Source organism: Podarcis cretensis (assembly GCF_951804945.1).
Source record: "Podarcis cretensis genome assembly, chromosome: 2".
Taxonomy (NCBI): Eukaryota; Metazoa; Chordata; class Lepidosauria; order Squamata; family Lacertidae; genus Podarcis; species Podarcis cretensis.
This window is the reverse complement of record NC_137171.1, coordinates 122,863,886-122,882,512: the sequence shown is the minus strand read 5'-3', so window position 1 is coordinate 122,882,512 and position 18,627 is coordinate 122,863,886. Positions and strand designations below refer to the sequence as shown.

At 44.1% G+C, this 18,627-nt stretch overlaps 1 protein-coding gene and 1 long non-coding RNA gene across 2 annotated transcripts in view; both read right to left on the bottom strand.

Annotated features, from left to right (window-relative positions):
• Positions 1 to 1,046: 1,046 nt before the first annotated feature.
• Positions 1,047 to 4,605, bottom strand: LOC307209305. Its single transcript, XR_013835532.1, has 2 exons — positions 4,562 to 4,605; positions 1,047 to 3,140 (listed from the first exon to the last, which is right to left on the bottom strand). It is a non-coding gene; the product is annotated as an uncharacterized lncRNA (long non-coding RNA).
• Positions 4,606 to 13,943: 9,338 nt separating this feature from the next.
• LOC307205430 (alpha-2-macroglobulin-like) overlaps positions 13,944 to 18,627 on the bottom strand; it is a 67,312-nt gene continuing 62,628 nt past the window's right edge. Inside the window, exons 33-36 of the mRNA XM_079957800.1 lie at positions 17,579 to 17,647; positions 17,338 to 17,440; positions 14,647 to 14,688; positions 13,944 to 14,243 (exon numbers count right to left, since the gene is read on the bottom strand). Coding sequence (XP_079813926.1) covers positions 14,218 to 14,243; positions 14,647 to 14,688; positions 17,338 to 17,440; positions 17,579 to 17,647 — 240 coding nt within the window. The 3' untranslated portion in view covers positions 13,944 to 14,217. The remainder of the gene's footprint in view (positions 14,244 to 14,646; positions 14,689 to 17,337; positions 17,441 to 17,578; positions 17,648 to 18,627) is intronic.

The window sequence follows — 18,627 nt, the reverse complement described above, 5'->3', positions numbered from 1 at the left end:
ACAGCAACATGTGGGAGAAGAGCTGCCTCTATACCAAACAAGAATTAAAATATAATTTTAAAGAGTAAATGAGAACTACCCCCCACCCGCAAACAGGGAATCAGTTCAACATTTTGTAGAACTGAAGAGCCATACTATAGTCAATGAAAGTTTGCCACAAGACTTTTGGTTACTTTAAGACCGCGCTTCTCAACCTGTGGGTCCCCAGATGTTGTTGGACTACAACTCCCATCATCCCCAAGCTCTGGCCTTGCTAGCCAGGGGTGATGGGAGTTGTAGTTCAACAACATCTGGGGACCTACAGGTTGAGAAAGGCTGCTTTAAGAGTTCTGTGTTCTTTCTCACTGAATGAAGAAGGCAACTCATGACATACTCTTCAGTGGCCTTTATATCTTAAATTAAATAGAAACATAATCATCTAACCAAGGCCAGATGGTTTTGGGCAGCCTTGGTAATTGTTGCCAAGAATCTGAATGCTGGGGAAGGGGGCAGTTTTTCAGGGGCAGATAAAAAAAGGAATGGAGGGCTAGTGAAGAAGTATGGGAGATGCCTTCTTAGGTTTGCCAACTAGTTGAAGCTGCGAGGGCACGTCAGAAAAATATCATGAAAAAAGCTAAGACTGCTATGACCAAAATCCTGGGAATAGGAAGTTGTTCAGCGTCATTGTACATGGAAAAAACCAGACAAAAAGTGATATGAACTTTAGCAGCTCAAACCTCAGGTGCTCAAACAATATGGAAGTTATTGCACTGGGGAATGCAAAACAAAGACTCTGAATAGCAAACATTTCAGGCCCAGCGCAAGAAGTTACGTCACCTTGCCCTTTGACATGCTGTTTAGTTGATTTTTTTCCACAATCCATCTTTGGTTAAATCCCTGAGTAGAAGAAGAAAAATTATAAGGGGGAGTAGCATTGGCTAGGCAGTGGAGTCCTGGAGTCTCTGTGTGGTTTGAGGAGCAGGTGCAGTGCTGGAGGAAAACATGTTTACGAGAACTTGCAGAAGTATCTCTCTGATCTTGACATGGGTCAATGTGAGGGGAAAGGGGAACTTCGACTGGTCTTTACTGACAAAACAGCTTCATAATAGTCAAGAGGACCAATATACAGTGGTACCTCGGGTTACAAACACTTCGGGTTACAAACGCTTCAGGTTACAGACTCAGCTAACCCGGAAGTAGTACCTTGGGTTAAGAACTTTACTTAAGGATGAGACCAGAAATTTCACGGTGGCAGCAGGAGTCCCCATTAGCTAAAGTGGTACCTCAGGTTAAGAACAGTTTCAGGTTAAGAACGGACCTCCGGAATGAATTATGTTCTTAACCCAAGGTACCACTGTATTATTTTAGAGCATATATGAATATACATGCACAATATGGAGTGTTAGGGTTGTAACCAACCTTATTTCTACTCAGAGTAGACCCATTGATATTAATAGATATGAGTAACTTGGGTTCATTGGGTGGGATTCTACTAACTTGAGAACACGAGAACATAACTTCTTGCATGCGTGAAGCAAAGTATACTCATGACAGGACCTTCTGCCTCTCCCCCACGAACACACATCCTAAATCTGTGAAAACTCACTTTTACAATATCTGGGCTGTATCTGAATATAAACACAACATGGGGTAGTTACTTCTGAACATCACGAGCACATGAAACTTCCTTTCATTTATTCACTTCCTTTCATTTGTGAACTCTTCCTATGAAACAATAATAAATATATAGTAGGACCATTTCCTATATTAAAACAATTCCATATAGAAAAGCAATTTCTCATTCAATACATATGCAGACTGTTTGAAAGATCTCCACTCAAGGTCACCACAAAAATGAGGCGGATGCCTAAGATGGCAGATGCCATGGGGCAGAGACAGGACAGAGCTGTGAGAGCCAGCTGTCCCTGCCCTGTACCCCCTACACTAGCTGGCTGCCCACAAGTGCAGTGGAAGATACACTACGTTCACCAGTATTGGGAATAAGATTCAATTGCCATTCTGATTGGCTTCTGCATGTGCCTTGTGAGAGGGCATACTTGTCCTTCAGCTCAGTCATCAAAATGTCTTGACCCAGCACTGTCTCTACTTACAACCCATGTTCAGAAAGTAAGGTTTTAAATAGGCACCAAAGTGACAGCAGATATGGTTGCGTACATCAGCACCTTCTGTGTCAGAACATGGAGCCACCAAGACCAAGATCTACAGATGCATCTAAAGCGGTGCAATTTGGACCCTTCGCATAAAAATGGGTGAAGGCATTCCAAATTGGTCCTCTTCAGATGGCGAACATTGCACAAAATGCCCAGAAGATCAGCATCCAAATAAGGACCAAGATCAATGTGTTCTCAAGATTATCAGCTTCCTGGCTTATGAAGAACATCTGGGGATCAGCTTAGCTTTCATTGCCCTATTCCTGTCTGTAATGCCAGACATTGTGTTAGGAATCTTCATTAAATACAAGGAAACTCCAATAGTCAAAGCCAACAACTGGGACCTCTCCTACATCCTCTTAGTCTTCCTCCTGCTTTCCTTTTTATCCTCTTGTCTCTTCATACGCTGGCCAAGGAAAGTGACCAGCCTTCTCAGACAAACAGTCTTCAGCCTTATCTTCTCAGCTGCTGTTTCTTCTGTATTAGCAAAAAATATCACTGTGGTGCTGGCCTTCCTGGCCACCAAGCCCAGAAGCAGGGTGAGGAGATGGTTGGGGTCTGGCCAACTCCATTGTCATTTCCTGATCTGGTGTCCAAGTTCTCATCTGTACCATCTGGCTGGGCATGTCTCCCCCATTCCCAGACTCTGACATGAGCTCCCAGCCCCAATGTAATGAAGGGTCTGCTGCCATGTTTTATGGTTCCCTTGGCTACATGGGCTTCCTGTCTGCCATCTGCTTCACGGTGGCTTTCCTAGCCAGGAAGCTGCCTGGGGCCTTCAATGAAGCCAAGCTGATCACCTTCAGCATGCTGGTCTTCTGCAGTGTTTGGGTGTCCTTTGTTCCCACCTACCTGAGCACCAAGGGGAAATACATGGTAGGTGTTCAGGTTTTCTCTATGTTGGCCTCCAGTGCTGAACTTCTAGGCTGCATCTTCATTCCCAAATGCTACATTATTTTTCTGAGGCCTCATCTGAATACAAAGGAACACCTGACAACAAAAGATTAAGAGGCCATTTATATTTTAAAATATTCAAAATTGATTATATCCAGTACTACAGAACTCAAACACACATAGTTGTGTCTAAAACATATTGCTTTATCACAGCTCAGGGCTCCTTTATGAGCACAGAGCAAAGCAAAATTATCCCCCAACCAGACACAGGACTTGGAAATTGGCCTTCCCTACCTTTTATCATATGTGGTGGAATTGTAAAATAACGAAAGAACTCTGGGAAATGATTTATAATGAATTGGAAAAAAAATGTTTAAGATAATGTTTGTTAAAAAAACCAGAAGCTTTCTTATTAGGAATTATAGGTGCAGAAATACTGAAGCAGCAGAAAAAGGCTGTTTATGTACCCAATGGCAGCTGCTAGAATGCTTGTGGCCCAGAGATGGAAAGACAACAAGGTCCCTACCATAGAGGAATGACAAATTAAATTGATGGACTAGGCTGAAATGTCAAAAAATGACTGGGAAAATCAGAAACCAGGAAGATCAAGACTTTAATAAAGAGTGGGGGAAATTTATAGTGTATTTGGAAGACCACTCTAAACAACTGAACCCTTTAACAGGGCTTATCTAGCACTTGAAGGTAACAAAGACTTGGGATATAATGAACAAATGGAATATCTGATTGATATAAATTATGCAGTAGAAAAGGACAAATATGGAACTCAGGGAAAGGTGGAGGGAAGTCATCTAGTCAGAATAGTTTTAGGCATTCTTGACAATGGTTGCCAAGGAAATTGGAACTCTGGTAAATAGCTATGACTACTATTACTGAAATCCTAGGACTAGGAAAGACCTCAGGTGCTCAGACAATATCATGGAAGTTATGGCACTTGGGAATCTGGAAGACAGGCTCTCAAGAGCACATATGTTTAGGCAGGAAACCATTCAGGTCCAGTGCAAGAAGTTACCTCATATTGCTCTTGAGTCTAATGTTTAGTTGATTGTTTTCAAAGGTGATCTCTAGTTAAATCCCCGGAGCTTTGGCAGGAAGAAGAATAATTATAAGGGGGAGAAGCATCACCTTGGCAACATCCAGGAGTCTCTGTGGGGCTTAAGGCCCAAGTGCAAAGTTGGAGGAAAACATGTTTATGAGAACTTGCAGAAGGTGGCTCTCCGGTCTCAACATGGGTCAGTTTGGGAGGGTGGGGAGGACATGTAAGCGTGGCCTGGCCTTTCCTGACAAAACACTTTCATCAGAGTGAGGTATTATTTTAGGGTGTTACCAAAGTTTGCCCTACTCAGAGTAGACCCATTGAAATGAATATGCATGATTAACTTTGGTACATTGGGTGGGATTCAATGAACTTGTTGCATACATGGATGCAACAATCCCTCATGTGATGGAACTCCCCCCCCCCCTCATTTAGTGTGCCCCCTAAATCTGTGAGAATTCACTCTCCAAAGGGTCATGATAACCAGGATGGACTTCAATTACACACTCAGCATGGTGCGGTCATTTCTGAAGAGTATGCACACAAGAAACTTCCTCTTATTTGTTCATTTCACTTACGAATTTCTTCCTACGAAACAACAATAAGAAATAAATAAAAGTCTTTCACATCTGAAAACAATCAAAAAGAATCCTATATATAAAAACAATTTCAAATCCAATACAGATACAGACTGTGAAAAAGTTCTCTGCTTAAGTGGCTGGTTCAGGAAGAAAGGTATTCAAAAGCACCAAAAGGTATGATATATAACTGGTGGTTGTTGTTTAGTCGTTTAGTCGTGTCTGACTCTTCGTGACCCCATGGACCAGAGCACGCCAAGCACTCCTGTCTTCCATTGCCTCCCGCAGTTTGTTTTTTTATAAGATATTTATTAAGGTTTTACAAAAAGACACATACATACATACAACAAAGAGAAAAAAAACAAACATAGCCAAAAAGGCAGAAGAAATACACAAAGCAATACACAAAAAAAAATCATAAAAAAAGATAATAAAAAAAACATAAAAAGAAAGAATCCAATTTTTAGCTTTATACTTATTTAACCCTGTTTCTTGACTTCCTCACACCTCCCTTTTTTGTGTTCCCATTTACCCAATCAAATTCAGCAAATCCTTACCCTTTTTCAAATCTCATTATTAATTATATAATTCAACCTATTATGCCTCCGATCTTTCTTCTCTTTTTAATTCGTTCTTACCTATTCCTTATATCTTAATCTCTTATACCATATTGTTTAAATTTGACATAATATAACTCTAGTCTTTCACCCTTTTTAAATTCATTTTTGCATACTCTTTCTGACTTTGTCACTAATGCCATATTATTTTTATATCCAACATCATTTTAACATTCATAAATTTTGCAGTGTTTCTGCAAGTAGTCTTTGAACTTCTTCCAATCCTCTTCCACCGACTCTTCTCCCAGGTCTCGGATTCTGCCAGTCATTTCTGCCATCTCCATATATGCGTAACTTTTTGCAGAGTTGATCATGCCGAAGTTACAATGTCTATAAATGGTGCGAGTTTCAATGTAGCAGTTCAAAGCAGCCTGACAGTTCTAAGCAGTTTGACAGCCCGTTACCGGGAGTTCGCTAGTTTTCCTTTCTTTTTCTTTTTTTAAGAAAGAGAAACGATCAAATTATCCTCTTCCCCCCCCTCTCTTTACTTGTGGGGGAGTTCTTCTCTTTGATGCTCAGATTTAGATCTTTACAGTTCCACTCTCCAAGACGTTAGAATTGAGAGTCTTTGCTTTGGAATCTTAAACAAAGCCGGGAGGCGGACTTCCTGGTTGCGCCTTCCCGGTTCAGTGCCAAATTCAAGCTTTTTTTTCCTTTAGTCCCAAATTCATAAAACTTTACCTACTCATGGGTAGTTGTTTGACAGCCGAATGGTCACAGGAAAAAGGTCAGCGCTCTCCGGCAGCAGCTTCGCGGCTTCACCCCACGGAAAGAGCGATCGACTCACAGAACCGCGCCAACCCCGTTTCGCTCTGGAACCCCTTACGAGGTCCCTTCACAGATTCGGGGGGCGCTAACGGTGCCCGCTGAGTCCCACGGTCGCAGGCTTCTTCTGTCTGTGATTTTTTCACGACGGTCTCCGCTTCGCCGTAGCGGACGACCCGTTTCCATGGAGCTTCCCCCTCTAGATCAGAAGGGGACCGCCATTGCCGTTGGCGCCGCCTCCAGAAGTCTCCATTGCCTCCCGCAGTTTGGTCAAACTCATACTGGTAGCTTCGAGAACACTGTCCAACCATTTCATCCTCTGTCGTCCCCTTCTCCTTGTGCCCTCCATCTTTCCCAACATCAGGGTCTTTTCCAGGGAGTCTTCTCTTCTCATGAGGTGGCCAAAGTATTGGAGCCTCAGCTTCACGATCTGTCCTTCCAGTGAGCACTCAGGGCTGATTTCCTTAAGAATGGAGAGGTTTGATCTTCTTGCAGTCCATGGGACTCTCAAGAGTCTCCTCCAGCACCAGAATTCAAAAGCATCAAGTTCCATATTGAAGGTGCCACCACGCTAAAGGCCCTGGGTCCATAAGGAACCCTCCCTGCAGAGTGCATTGACTGGTTGGATGTATAATGGACACTAAAATGTAGACATGACAAAATAATAATAATAATAATAATAATAATAATAATAATTTATACCCCACCCATCTGGCTGGGTTTCCCCAGCCACTCTGGGCGGCTTCCAACAAAACACTAAAATACAATAACCTATTAAACATTAAAAGCTTCCCTAAACAGATACACCAATACACATAAAACCCCTCTGCAAATTGTTCCAAAAAACTTCCCCCTTCTGTAAAAGTTAGCACAGCCACAATTTTTTTTAAAAAAACCTTTTATTGCACACTTCAGCTTATCCTGTGTCTAGAAAGCACAGATATGAGCGGTTCTCCCCTTGTCCTGATCCTTTTCCAGGGAACATCTCCTCTTTGATGCTAAACTGGAGCAAATGTCAATCCAGAGAAAAACCCAAAATGCCAGCTGGGATAGAGTGCTAAAGAGTAGTTTTCCCAGGAGAAAGTAAGTGAGTGGGACAAGCAGACGTGTGGATGAACCCCGAGACTTTTCAGCTTGTCCAGCTTGTGACGACATGAATCTAGCCTAGAACATCTCCATGGTAACGCTGGTGACTAGTACAGTTCCACAAGGAGGTCACCAACAGCTCCTGAGGAAAGCCAGGAAATTCTGGGATCAAATGAGAAACTGGGACAGCTTCTGTAATTTTGGGATTGTCCCTGCAAAATCAGGATGCTTGGACAGTATATACCTCTACCCAATACCCAAATAAGCTGTGGGACACCCATCTTCTCATCTACCCTGCCAGCCTGTTCTTCCTTGTTGTGGTTCTAGACATTATATTGGTAGTAGTAATATATTTCTCTCCTCTCCGTCCTCCCAAAGGAGCCCAGGGCAGCAAACAACAAAGCAGCAATACAAATTTAAAAACGTATTTAAAAACATTAAGAACATCTAAGGCAATTATTAGGGTATGTTACATAGGGTCCCTACATAAAGGACCCCTGGATGGTAAAGTCTAGCCGAATTCGACTATGAGGTGTGGACCTCATCTCAGCTTTCAGGCTGAGGGAGCCGGCGTTTGTCCACAGACAGCTTTCTGGGTCATGTGGCCAGCATGACTAAACTACTTCTGGCACACAGAGCACTGTGATAAGAGCTAGAGCGCATGGAAACGCTGTTTATCTTCCCATCGCGGTGGTACCTATTTATCTACTCACACTAGTATGCTTTTGAACTGCTAGATTGGCAGGAGCTGGGACAAAGTAGCAGGAGCTCACCCCATCACACAAATTCAAACTGCTGACCTTGCAACTGGCAAGCCCAAGAGGCTTGGTGGTTTAGTCCACAGCGCCACCCGAGTCTCTATGATGGTGCTTGAAAAAGTGTGTCCAGCCCCATAGGGACCCTGTTGCCCTGGCTGTGCACTTCCCAGAGTGGTCTAATTTGCTTTCATGAGATGCTGGATGCTGGACTAGATGAGCCTTCCATCTGATCCAGCTGCCGGGCTCTTCTTAGTTCCTTGTGAGCAAACTTCAGCCCAAACCCCTGCCACCCTCCTGACTTTGACTCATGTCAAACTTTGGAGATGCATGACAAACATATTTCCCCCTAGCTCCGCACCTTCCCATTGAGCCATAGAAGACTCCGGAAAGCTTTCAAGGTGAAACATCTTCCACTTACGATTCTGAAAATCCTAGTGATTTATTCTACTAAAGGCTCAAGAGATGTTTCAGAAGACTTACCTAAGCATCAGGATCATCAACAGTGTGACATCGTTAATTGCACAGTGCCGGGGCGGGGCGGGGGGAGTCAGCGCAGATAATATTTTCTGTATCAGAGACAGACCAAGTCAACATTTAGTGCAGATCAAAGGCTGGGGGTGGTGGGTATAAGCCTGCATGATGTTCCACAGCTCTGAAGACCGAGCTGAGCCCTGAAAGAACTGGGGAAGTCACCGCAGTTTTGGTACTGCAATAATCCATGGATGATTCTGGCTAGCAAGCTTTGGAGGTGAGAGAAACCACCGACGAAAGAAGTTTAGGAGGCAGAGCCAGAATGAGACCCCTGTTGCTGCTGTTGCTGCTGCTTCTGAAGCCCCATGGAGTCTGTGGGAAACTGAAGGCAAAATGCCCCTTGAATCTGATCAGGGAACAAAACGAAGCATTCAATTACTACCGGCCTGGAGACTTCGTGATTGGTGGGATTATGCATCCATGCCAGTTTAGGAAACTACAACCATACGTCTTTTCCAAGACTCCCTTTGTCGGGATTGAGGAGTAAGTAATTATATGCAGGTGGTGGCCATGCTCTCCTATTTTGCAGGGAAATAGCCCCCATTTCAGGACTGGGGAGTCTGGGGCCCTTCAGAGGTTGCTAGACTGCAACTCCCATCGTCCTTGGCCTTTGGCTTTGCTGATTGACACTTCAACACCCCTCAGATGAAAGTAGGGGCATTTCTCACTCACCACAAGTTGCCTCCCCCAATTTTGGTGTGTCTCCCCCCCCCCCCCCCCGCAGAGAATTTCCTACTAAAAGAAGGCCGAGTGCCACCACCACTAGATCAATGGGACACAGAACACGAACACACTCCACCCTCTTGATCCCAATTTGATTTGACTCTTTGGTAGATTGACAAAAAGAAAAACATGCACCAGTAAATAAATTTTAGAAAGGGCTCTGTTATTATTTTTAATGATATTTTTATTATTTTTTCAACAAAAATAAAAAAACAACCACAACCACAATCAAGGAAAAATATACACAAAAACAATATCCCATGTCTTTCCTCCCTGCCCCCAACCCTTGTTCCTTAAATTTTCTTTTCAACTTCATATCATTTTTACTCCAAGATTCAGGTAAGTTGGTCTGACACAGTCAAAATAAAAAATTAAAAAATAGTCCAGCAGTACCTTTAACTTAGTTGGTCTTTAAGGTGCTACTGGAAGGGACGCAGGTGGCGCTGTGGGTTAAACCACAAAGCCTAGGACTTGCCGATCAGAAGGTCGGCGGTTCGAAGCCCCGCGACGGGGAGAGCTCCCATTGCTCGGTCCCTGCTTCTGCCAACCTGGCAGTTCGAAAGCACATCAAAGTGCAAGTAGATAAATAGGTACCGCTCCGGCGGTGAAGGTAAACGGTGTTTCCGTGCACTCTCTGGTTCGCCAGAAGCGGCTTAGTCATGCTGGCCACATGACCCGGAAGCTGTACGCCGGCTCCCTCAGCCAATAAAGCGAGATGAGTGCCACAACCCCACAGTCGGGAGTTGTTTACAATACTTTTGCAAATACATAATAAACATTTCCCATTCTTCATTTTTAAATTTCTTGTCTTCTTGATATCTGAGCTTTCCAGTTAGTTTTGCCATTTCAGCATAGTCCATTAACTTGGTTTGCAATTCTTCTTTGGTCGGGACTGCTTCCTCTTTCCGTCTTTGGAGAAAGGGCCACGATTAGATGCAGATGCAAAAACTTTTTTTTAATGAGACTCCTTTGCTCTCCCCTCTTCTCCCCCTTTCGACCCTGTCCTCAGAGCCAGTGTGTCATGTGGGACTGGTGGCTGGCAGGGGAAATAGGGATATTTTGGGATCAAATCAGAAACTGGGATGGTTCTCATAATTCTGTGACTGTCCCTGGAAAATTGAGACACTTGGAGGGTAAGAGTCCAGCAATGAGTTCCTCACACACTTACTTATTTTCTTCCTCACTGGGTTTTCCCTGGTGAAATATTCTCCTAGTTTTGCTCCACTGTTGCCTTTTGAAGACATGGGCATGAAAATGCAAGTGAATCTGATTGTGGATCAGATGTTTTGCTTTCGTTTATCCCACCTGCAGGAGGGAGGCGAAGCTGGCATGAAACTCAATTTCCATGGTACCGTCCATTATTTTATTTATTTGCAATTTGTTTCTGCAATTTATATGCTGCATTATTATAAACTTCTCTGAGGAATGCCGCACTAAACTAAGAGCAGATCATGTGAAAATCCTTCTCAGCTGAACAAAAGCTTTCCTCCTTCGTCCAGAGTCCATTTCCTTTTATGCCATGCCTTTTAAAATTATAAGCCTGAGGACAGAGATTGTCATAAAAGTGAAATTTTAGGATGCTTTGGGTTATTTTTTTGCCTGAAAGGCAGGGCTAAAATATGCTTGGAAATAAAATAAAATAATAAAATATAGTATAGGCCATGTGCTCTCTTCATTAGTGGAGACAGATCATTGATGACTGACTGACTGACTGATTGATTGATTGATTGATTGATTGATTGATTGCAGCAAGACGCTGATCTCCTATTGGCATTTCTTGTCCGCCTTGTTCACCGTCCAGGAGATCAACCAGGATCTCAGACTCTTACCCAACATCACCCTGGGCTACAACCTCTATGAGAACTATTTAGACGCAAGGATGGCTTCTGGTGCCATGCTAGAGCTACTTGCAGGCAGTGAAATCAATATTCCAAATTATAACTGTGGGGAGCAGAATCATCTTCTGGCTGTTCTGGAAAGAGGCAATTCTTTAAGCGCAAAAGATATTTCAGCAATGCCAGCCATCTACAAAATCCCACAGGTATGAAGGTGGGAGCATGCAGGGACAGGGTAAAATTTCAACTACAAAAAACTACACTTTCTCTTTGGGGTCAAGGAGGAACATTTTTTAAAAATGTGAAAATCATGAGCTATGGACCTACGGCTCTTTTTTTGAAAACACGGCCTTTCACCCTCTTGGCACCTTCCAGATTTTTCCAACTACAACTGACGTTGGTCCCTGCCAGTGCGAATTTTCCTATATATCAATCACTATATGTTAAACCACAGAGCCTAGGACTTGCTGATCAGAAGGTTGGCGGTTCGAATCCCCGCGACGGGGTGAGTTCCCGTTGCTTGGTCCCTGTTCCTGCCAACCTAGCAGTTCAAAGCACATCAAAGTGCAAGTAGATAAATAGGCACCGCTCCGACGGGAAGGTAAACGGTGTTTCCGTGCGCTGCTCTGGTTCTCCAGAAGCGGCTTAGTCATGCTGTCCACATCACCCAGAAGCTGTACGCCGGCTCCCTCAGCCAATAAAGCGAGATGAGCGCCGCAACCCCAGAGTCAGTCACGACGGGAGCTAATGGTCAGGGGTCCCTTTACCTTTAAAAGGTAAAGGTACCCCTGCCCATACGGGCCAGTCTTGACAGACTCTGGGGTTGTGCGCCCATCTCACTTAAGAGGCCAGGGGCCAGCGCTGTCCGGAGACACTTCCGGGTCACGTGGCCAGCGTGACATCGCTGCTCTGGCGAGCCAGAGTCGCACACGGAAACGCCGTTAACCTTCCCGCTGGTAAGCGGTCCCTATTTATCTACTTGCACCCGGAGGTGCTTTCGAACTGCTAGGTTGGCAGGCGCTGGGACCGAGCAGCGGGAGCGCACCCCGCCGCAGGGATTCGAACCGCCGACCTTTCGATCGGCAAGTCCTAGGCGCTGAGGCTTTAACCCACAGCGCCACCTGCGTCCCTTTATGTTTTGCTTTATCTTTGCCTAATATCCACTAGATAACCGAGCCTTTATGCTGCTAATGCTAATGTGGATCAGTTATTATATGCTTTCCAGAAATAGGGCACAGGGAGAAACCCAGTTCTCTTTATATCATTTTTGATGTGGCATGGAAATGGTTGAGCATGTATTGTTAGAGTTGTTCCATGAAATCACTAATGTGGATTTTGTCTAGAAATGAAATCTCTAAATTAAAGAATGGATAACGTTAAAGAATGCAAATCTATTAGATACTGAAGGATGGGATAATATAGTGGGTTGGCATGGCTATTTGGGCTACAATAAAGTTAGAATACATAAAGGATTTCTTAATCATATTATTAGAAAAGCACTTTATGAAGTCTGGGAAAGAAATTAAAAATTGTTGGAGCCCAACCCCCCTTTGTGGCTTTCACCAATGGAAGCCATAGCAGTTAAAAGGAAAAATACAGAAACTAACTGGCAATCATACAAAGAATTATTGGAAGAAGAGAACAACCAACTTAAATTGAAAAAAATATGACATACTTAAACAAATGGGGATAAGTTGGTTACCATACCATCAATAAATGAAATTTTTAAGGAAGGAAAAAAAATAATGAACGGATTTGATACTAAATTATCAGATTTTGAAAGTGAATTGCTATTAAATACTAAAAATCTCTCAAAAATGTATGTTATGTCACGACTGGACCTAATGGTCAGGGGTCCCTTTACCTTTACTAAGGTGCTACTGAAAGAAATTTTATTATTTTGTTTCAACTACAGCAGACCAACATGGCTACCTTCCTGTAACTAGTAAAGAAATAGTGTGTCATAAGTGGATTTACAATCACTAAGATCTGGTGCCTAGTCTGCATCAGTTCACCTGAACCTTGTGCTGATAATTTCAGCTTGTAAGCAAAAGTACCTTTAAGATACCTGATAATTCTCTTTATTGCATACCAGTCTTGTTCTGTGGGACTCTGTGCCAGAGGAACTGCTGGAGCTGATCCTGAGCTAGATGTCTGCCCAGACCCTGTAGACTGTTCTCAGGCAACCCCTTTCATGGAGAAGAAGAGTTGCACCACTATCTTGAATATGGGATTGTGGATATGACTGGGGGAGGGGGAGGGGGAGGAGTCAAACAGATGGGAATTTTGGATTCTGTAAACCTGAGACCCAAACTCTCCTGTGCTACACTCTGCAATCTGGACTTACAAATACCCAGTTTTGGGAACTAATGATCAGAACGTCTAGGTCAGGAAGTCTGTGTTTCAAGGCATCTGTGTCATGAGATTCTGCTGTGTATGGGGGACATTGGAGAAGCTGTGCCTTCGGATGGCAGGAGTTATTTGGACAGCTGGTTTCATTCAGCCCGAGGCAGTAAAGGAGTTGACTGAGACTCTGTGGGTCATTCTAGGTATGGGGGAATTTCAGCTGACCCCTGTCTCCTCAAGAGACAAGACCCCCTTCACCCCATAGGGATTGCATCCTGGAAAGTTGGTTTAGATGCATACCATCTTGACAGCTCATTCAAGAGCACCTCTTTATTTTCTTGGCATTCCAACACCTTCATGATGATTTTTTTTTATAAAAGAAAATTTGTGAATTGCTGCAGAAATTTGGAGAACTGGATTTAGGATTGAAAAAATGAGAACCTGAGAGAAACAAAATTGACAGATCCTTCTATGCCCCGCCCCCCCACACACACACTTTGCAGCCATTCAGCATAATTCTAAGACATGAGTTTGCTGCTAAACATGTAGCTCAAGATCTAATTCTGTACTGGGTTTGGGCCAGAAGGAAATATGAGGCCAGACAGGTTAAAAAGAAATGAATGGATTCCTTTTATTTTCTTTTTGATCCAATAGAGGGAAGTAGTAGCAGGTGTAGAAATGCATCTCAAAATGAGAAAAGGTCGGTACAGGGCTTATTCAAATGGTGGAATAAGCAAGCAAAGCAGAGAAGATTTTTGTTGGCTGGATTGGGATAAATGCTTCCCTCTCTGTATTGCTGTCCTGGTTGCTCTGTCCACTTGTGTCTGATGGTGGAAGGAAGATGCCAACAGAGTGTACTGGAACTCATGGGCTTCATTCCTCACGCATTCCCCTGTTTAATGTCATCTGCAGTGGAAGGAAAAGCACAAGAATCTCCTTTGGCCAAGCATTTAACCAGAAATGGCCCAAGATGTTTTAGGGGTCAGAGACAGAACATCCATATGGTGACCAGCCACCCCGTAAGCCAGAGAATTTACAGTTTGTCCCCCTTTCATGTCCTTCTCCCAACTCTATCAGCCCAGGTTGGGGACCCCTCATCCTGCAGATTGGGAGTCCAGTCCTCCATTCCGCCAGCTGTTTTGTTTGATGCAGCTGCCAGTGTTAGAGACTTTGGTGCAGGACCCTAAATCATGTCCTGACTATGGGTCTACACAGAAGAAATATGGGTGCTGGACTAGAGAGGCCTTTTGTGGTTTCAATCTGCTTCACATGTAGGGTTGGTGAGAGGCAATCTCTGTTCATACTTTACCTGTACTGCAGGGGGTGCTGTACTTTGCAATGGCACTGTCACCTGGAAATACAACGAAAGATGGTCAGGAAAGACTCTGGTTCCTCCAACGTCCTGCATCAGTGCCAACTGCCACCAGATTTTTGGTCTAGTGGATTTTTTCGGTGGGTTGGCTTTAGAACATTTAGAACTACAGTGGTGCCCCGCAAGACGAATGCCTCGCAAGACGGAAAACCCGCTAGACGAAAGGGTTTTCCGTTTTGGAGGTGCTTCGCAAAACAAATTTCCTATGGGCTTGCTTCGCAAGACGAAAATGTCTTGCGAGTTCCTGCGGGGTTTTTTCCCCTCCCCCCCTTTTTCTAATCCGCTAAGCCACTTATCAGCTGATCCGCTAAGCCGCTAAGCCGCTTAACAGCTGATCCGCTAAGCCGCTTATCAGCTGATCCGCTAAGCCGCTAAGCCGCTTAACAGCTGATCCGCTATTTTTTTTAATAATAATATTTATTCAGAGTTTAGGAGTTACAAAAAGAAAAAAGAACAATACAAAACACAAAAAGGAAAATACAACAACAACTGAAAAAACAAAAAGAAAAAAAGAAAAAAAGAAAAAAAGAAAAATACATTCACTTAAAAAATAAAAAGAACTGATTAAACCTTAACATAACTTTCTTCCTTTACTTGTTTCCTTGACCTCCTCTCACCTCCCAATTTTGTATTCCAATTCAAATCGTTATTTCAGCAAATCCTTCCAACCTTATTTTCATTTAAGTAATTTAATATAATATATTGTAATTTAACGTCCTCTCTTTCGTCAATTTCATCAACTCATTTTTACTTAGTCCTTTATGTCATTTCTACCAAAACCACCTAATTTTCTTTTTCCAACATCTTTCTAACAGTCCTTAATTTTACAATATTTTTGAAGATATACTTTAATTTTTTTCCAATCTTCTTCCACCGACTCTTCTCCTTGGTCGCAAATTCTGCCAGTCATCTCAGCCAATTCCATATAGTCCATCACTTTCGTCTGCCATTCTTCTCGGGTGGGTAATTCTTGTGTCTAGATCCGCTAAGCCCCTAAGCCGCTAATAGCGCTAATCCGCTAAGCCGCTAATGGGCTTGCATCGCAAGACGAAAAAAACACAAGACGAAGAGACTCGCGGAACGGATTCTTTTCGTCTTGCGAGGCACCACTGTATTATGGCCATGAGATCACGAAGAGTCGGACACGACTAAACGACTAAACAACAACAACAACATGGCGGATTTACAGGGTTTTTTGGGAAGGCAGTTTGAGAGCTAACTAAGAAGCATGAGATGAACCTTAACGACAATACTGTTGTGGGTTCGGAAGGTCAGCCTGAGTCTTTTCCAAATCTTGGGGTCCTATACCCACTGGGAGTTAGACTCTAATAGAGGATTCTATTACTGAACTAGTCAGACAAGTCTGTTTGTAAAACAATGACTTAGCTGGCCACTTAAGTGTCCTCCTCATCATCCCAAAAGAATGAGGCAGGTTGTGAGAGATACAACTAACTGATCGTGCCCTCTGGTTGGACTTCACCTAGGTAAGAGAACAGTAGCCAATGTGGTGTTTGTGATCTGGGCTGGAAGCTGGCTGGAAGCTGGAGAAACAGAGACATGCTTGCTCTGTGCTGGATCCCAAGCTATGAGTGATGGAGAAGCAATATTTTTTTGTGGGGTGGGGGGATTAATGTTGTGAGCCCCCCCATCTTAGGCTTAGGTTGTATATATGTGTGTAAGGAAAACAACATATCCTAACGGCTAAGGGAGCTGGGCATGTTTAGCCTGGAGAAGAGGAGTTTAAGGGATGATATGATAAAGGTAAAGGTAAAGGTACCCCTGCCCGTACGGGCCAGTCTTGACAGACTCTGGGGTTGTGCGCCCATCTCACTTAAGAGGCCAGGGGCCAGCGCTGTCCAGAGACACTTCCGAGTCACGTGGCCAGCGTGACATCGCTGCTCTGGTGAGCCAGAGCCGCACACGGAAACGCCGTTTACCTTCCCGCCGGTAAGCGGTCCCTATTTTATCTACTTGCACCCGGAGGTGCTTTCGAACTGCTAGGTTGGCAGGCGCTGGGACCGAGCAGCGGGAGCGCACCCCGCCGCAGGGATTCGAACCGCCGACCTTTCGATCGGCAAGTCCTAGGCGCTGAGGCTTTAACCTTTAGCGCCACCTGCGTCCCCTCGGATGATATGATAGCCATGTTCAAATATATAAAAGGATGTCACATAGAGGAGGGGAAAAGGTTGTTTTCTGCTGCTCCAGAGGAGCGGACACGGAGCAATGGTTCCAAACTACAAGAAAAAAGATTCCACCTAAACATTAGGAAGAACTTCCTGACAGTAAGAGCTGTTTGACAGTGGAATTTGCTGCCCAGGAGTGTGGTGGAGTCTCCTTCTTTGGAGGTCTTTAAGCAGAGGCTTGACGACCATATGTCAGGAGTGCTCTGATGGTGTTTCCTGCTTGGCAGGGGGTTGGACTCGATGGCCCTTGTGGTCTCTTCCAACTCTATGATTCTATGATTCTATGATTCTAAAGAAACCACAGCCTGCGCTGGCCTTCATTCCAAGGTAACTGAACCCTGGAGAAGTGGTTGGAACCCCTGTAATCTCTCACTGCTCAGAGTTTGGGTGGCTTGTAATGCTACTATATACTGAGCAGTTCTGCAGTACCAGAGCCCATTCTTACCTGTTTCATAGTAATCGTAGACTTTCACCAGGGCAGGCTTCAGGTGCTGGACAGGGACATCCTGCTCTACCGTGAAGGATAGGCTCTGGGTCACATTGTCCACCTGTGGGCAAGCAGGTTGGATAAGCCACACACCCAGCAAAGCAAGACCTCGCAAGAATGTGTCATCAGGCAGGCAGAGGGTCTAGTTGTTGGCATTCCCCAAAGGATGCATTTCTTGCTTTCCCATCTCCCCACTCACCTTTTCCAAATACAAAAGGACGTGGCTGGTGCTCACTTCTGTTCGCTTGACCTGTGCTTTACCCATTAGCTGGAGGTGGGGATTGGGGGGAGAGAGAGAGGAGAGAGAGATTTATTATTATCGAGGAATTGTGACAAGCCACCATCCTTGCTTCTGCCTGAAGCCCCAAGGAGTGTAAATATTGTATTCAACATAGTGCTAAATCAATCTCCAGCTCCTCGAAAGATTCCATCAACAGTGTCTCCAAACAATTTTACACATCACCTGGGAAGACAGGCGAACTAATGCCAACATCATCAACATCACCAACAAAATGCAGCACTCAAATCCCAAAAATACAAAGAAATACATAAGTAAAAACAGAGAGGCCATCAATAAAACATTTGATAAATATCATTAAATAACAAAACAGAGCAATGTGATGAATCTTGTGAGCCTGTGAATGCCTGCCTAAACAGATAGGTCTTTAAGGAGGTGTTTACATCACTTGGGAAGACAGGTAAACTAATGCCAGTGTACTGGAAGAAGCAAAGATTGTTGGGATTCAGAACTTACTGGGTTAATTTTGTTCTGAGTTGTGCCTCCCATTCTGACGTGTGGAAGGAGGGAGGAGCTCTACTTGTTGTTCTCTCTTGGTCTCTGAGAGAGACGGACGCCATGAATGCTAGCAGTCCAGGAGAATCTGAGAAATGCTGAGCTGTAAATATTTGCTGCAATAAAGAACTGATGAATTTGGACAAACAGGTGCTTGGTGTGTTTGTCTGGATCTGAAGCAGACTGCAACAGTTTTGATCCGCTGTGTTTTTACTCTGCAAGGCGAAACCGGAGAGAAGGAGGGTCTGCGCAGCTTGAGAGCCGGGAAGTGTGCCGGACCACATTATACTGGGGCTAATTGGGGCCATAAAGTAATTAGCCAGCCAGTGTCAACAGATTTCGTCACAGGTTATGGGGGACCTAATTACCGCTAATAAAACTGTTGCTGAAAAGTCTGCCGGTGCTTTGAAGTCAGCTTTGATCAGCTGGGAGCACGCCACTGAAGCGGAGGTAGG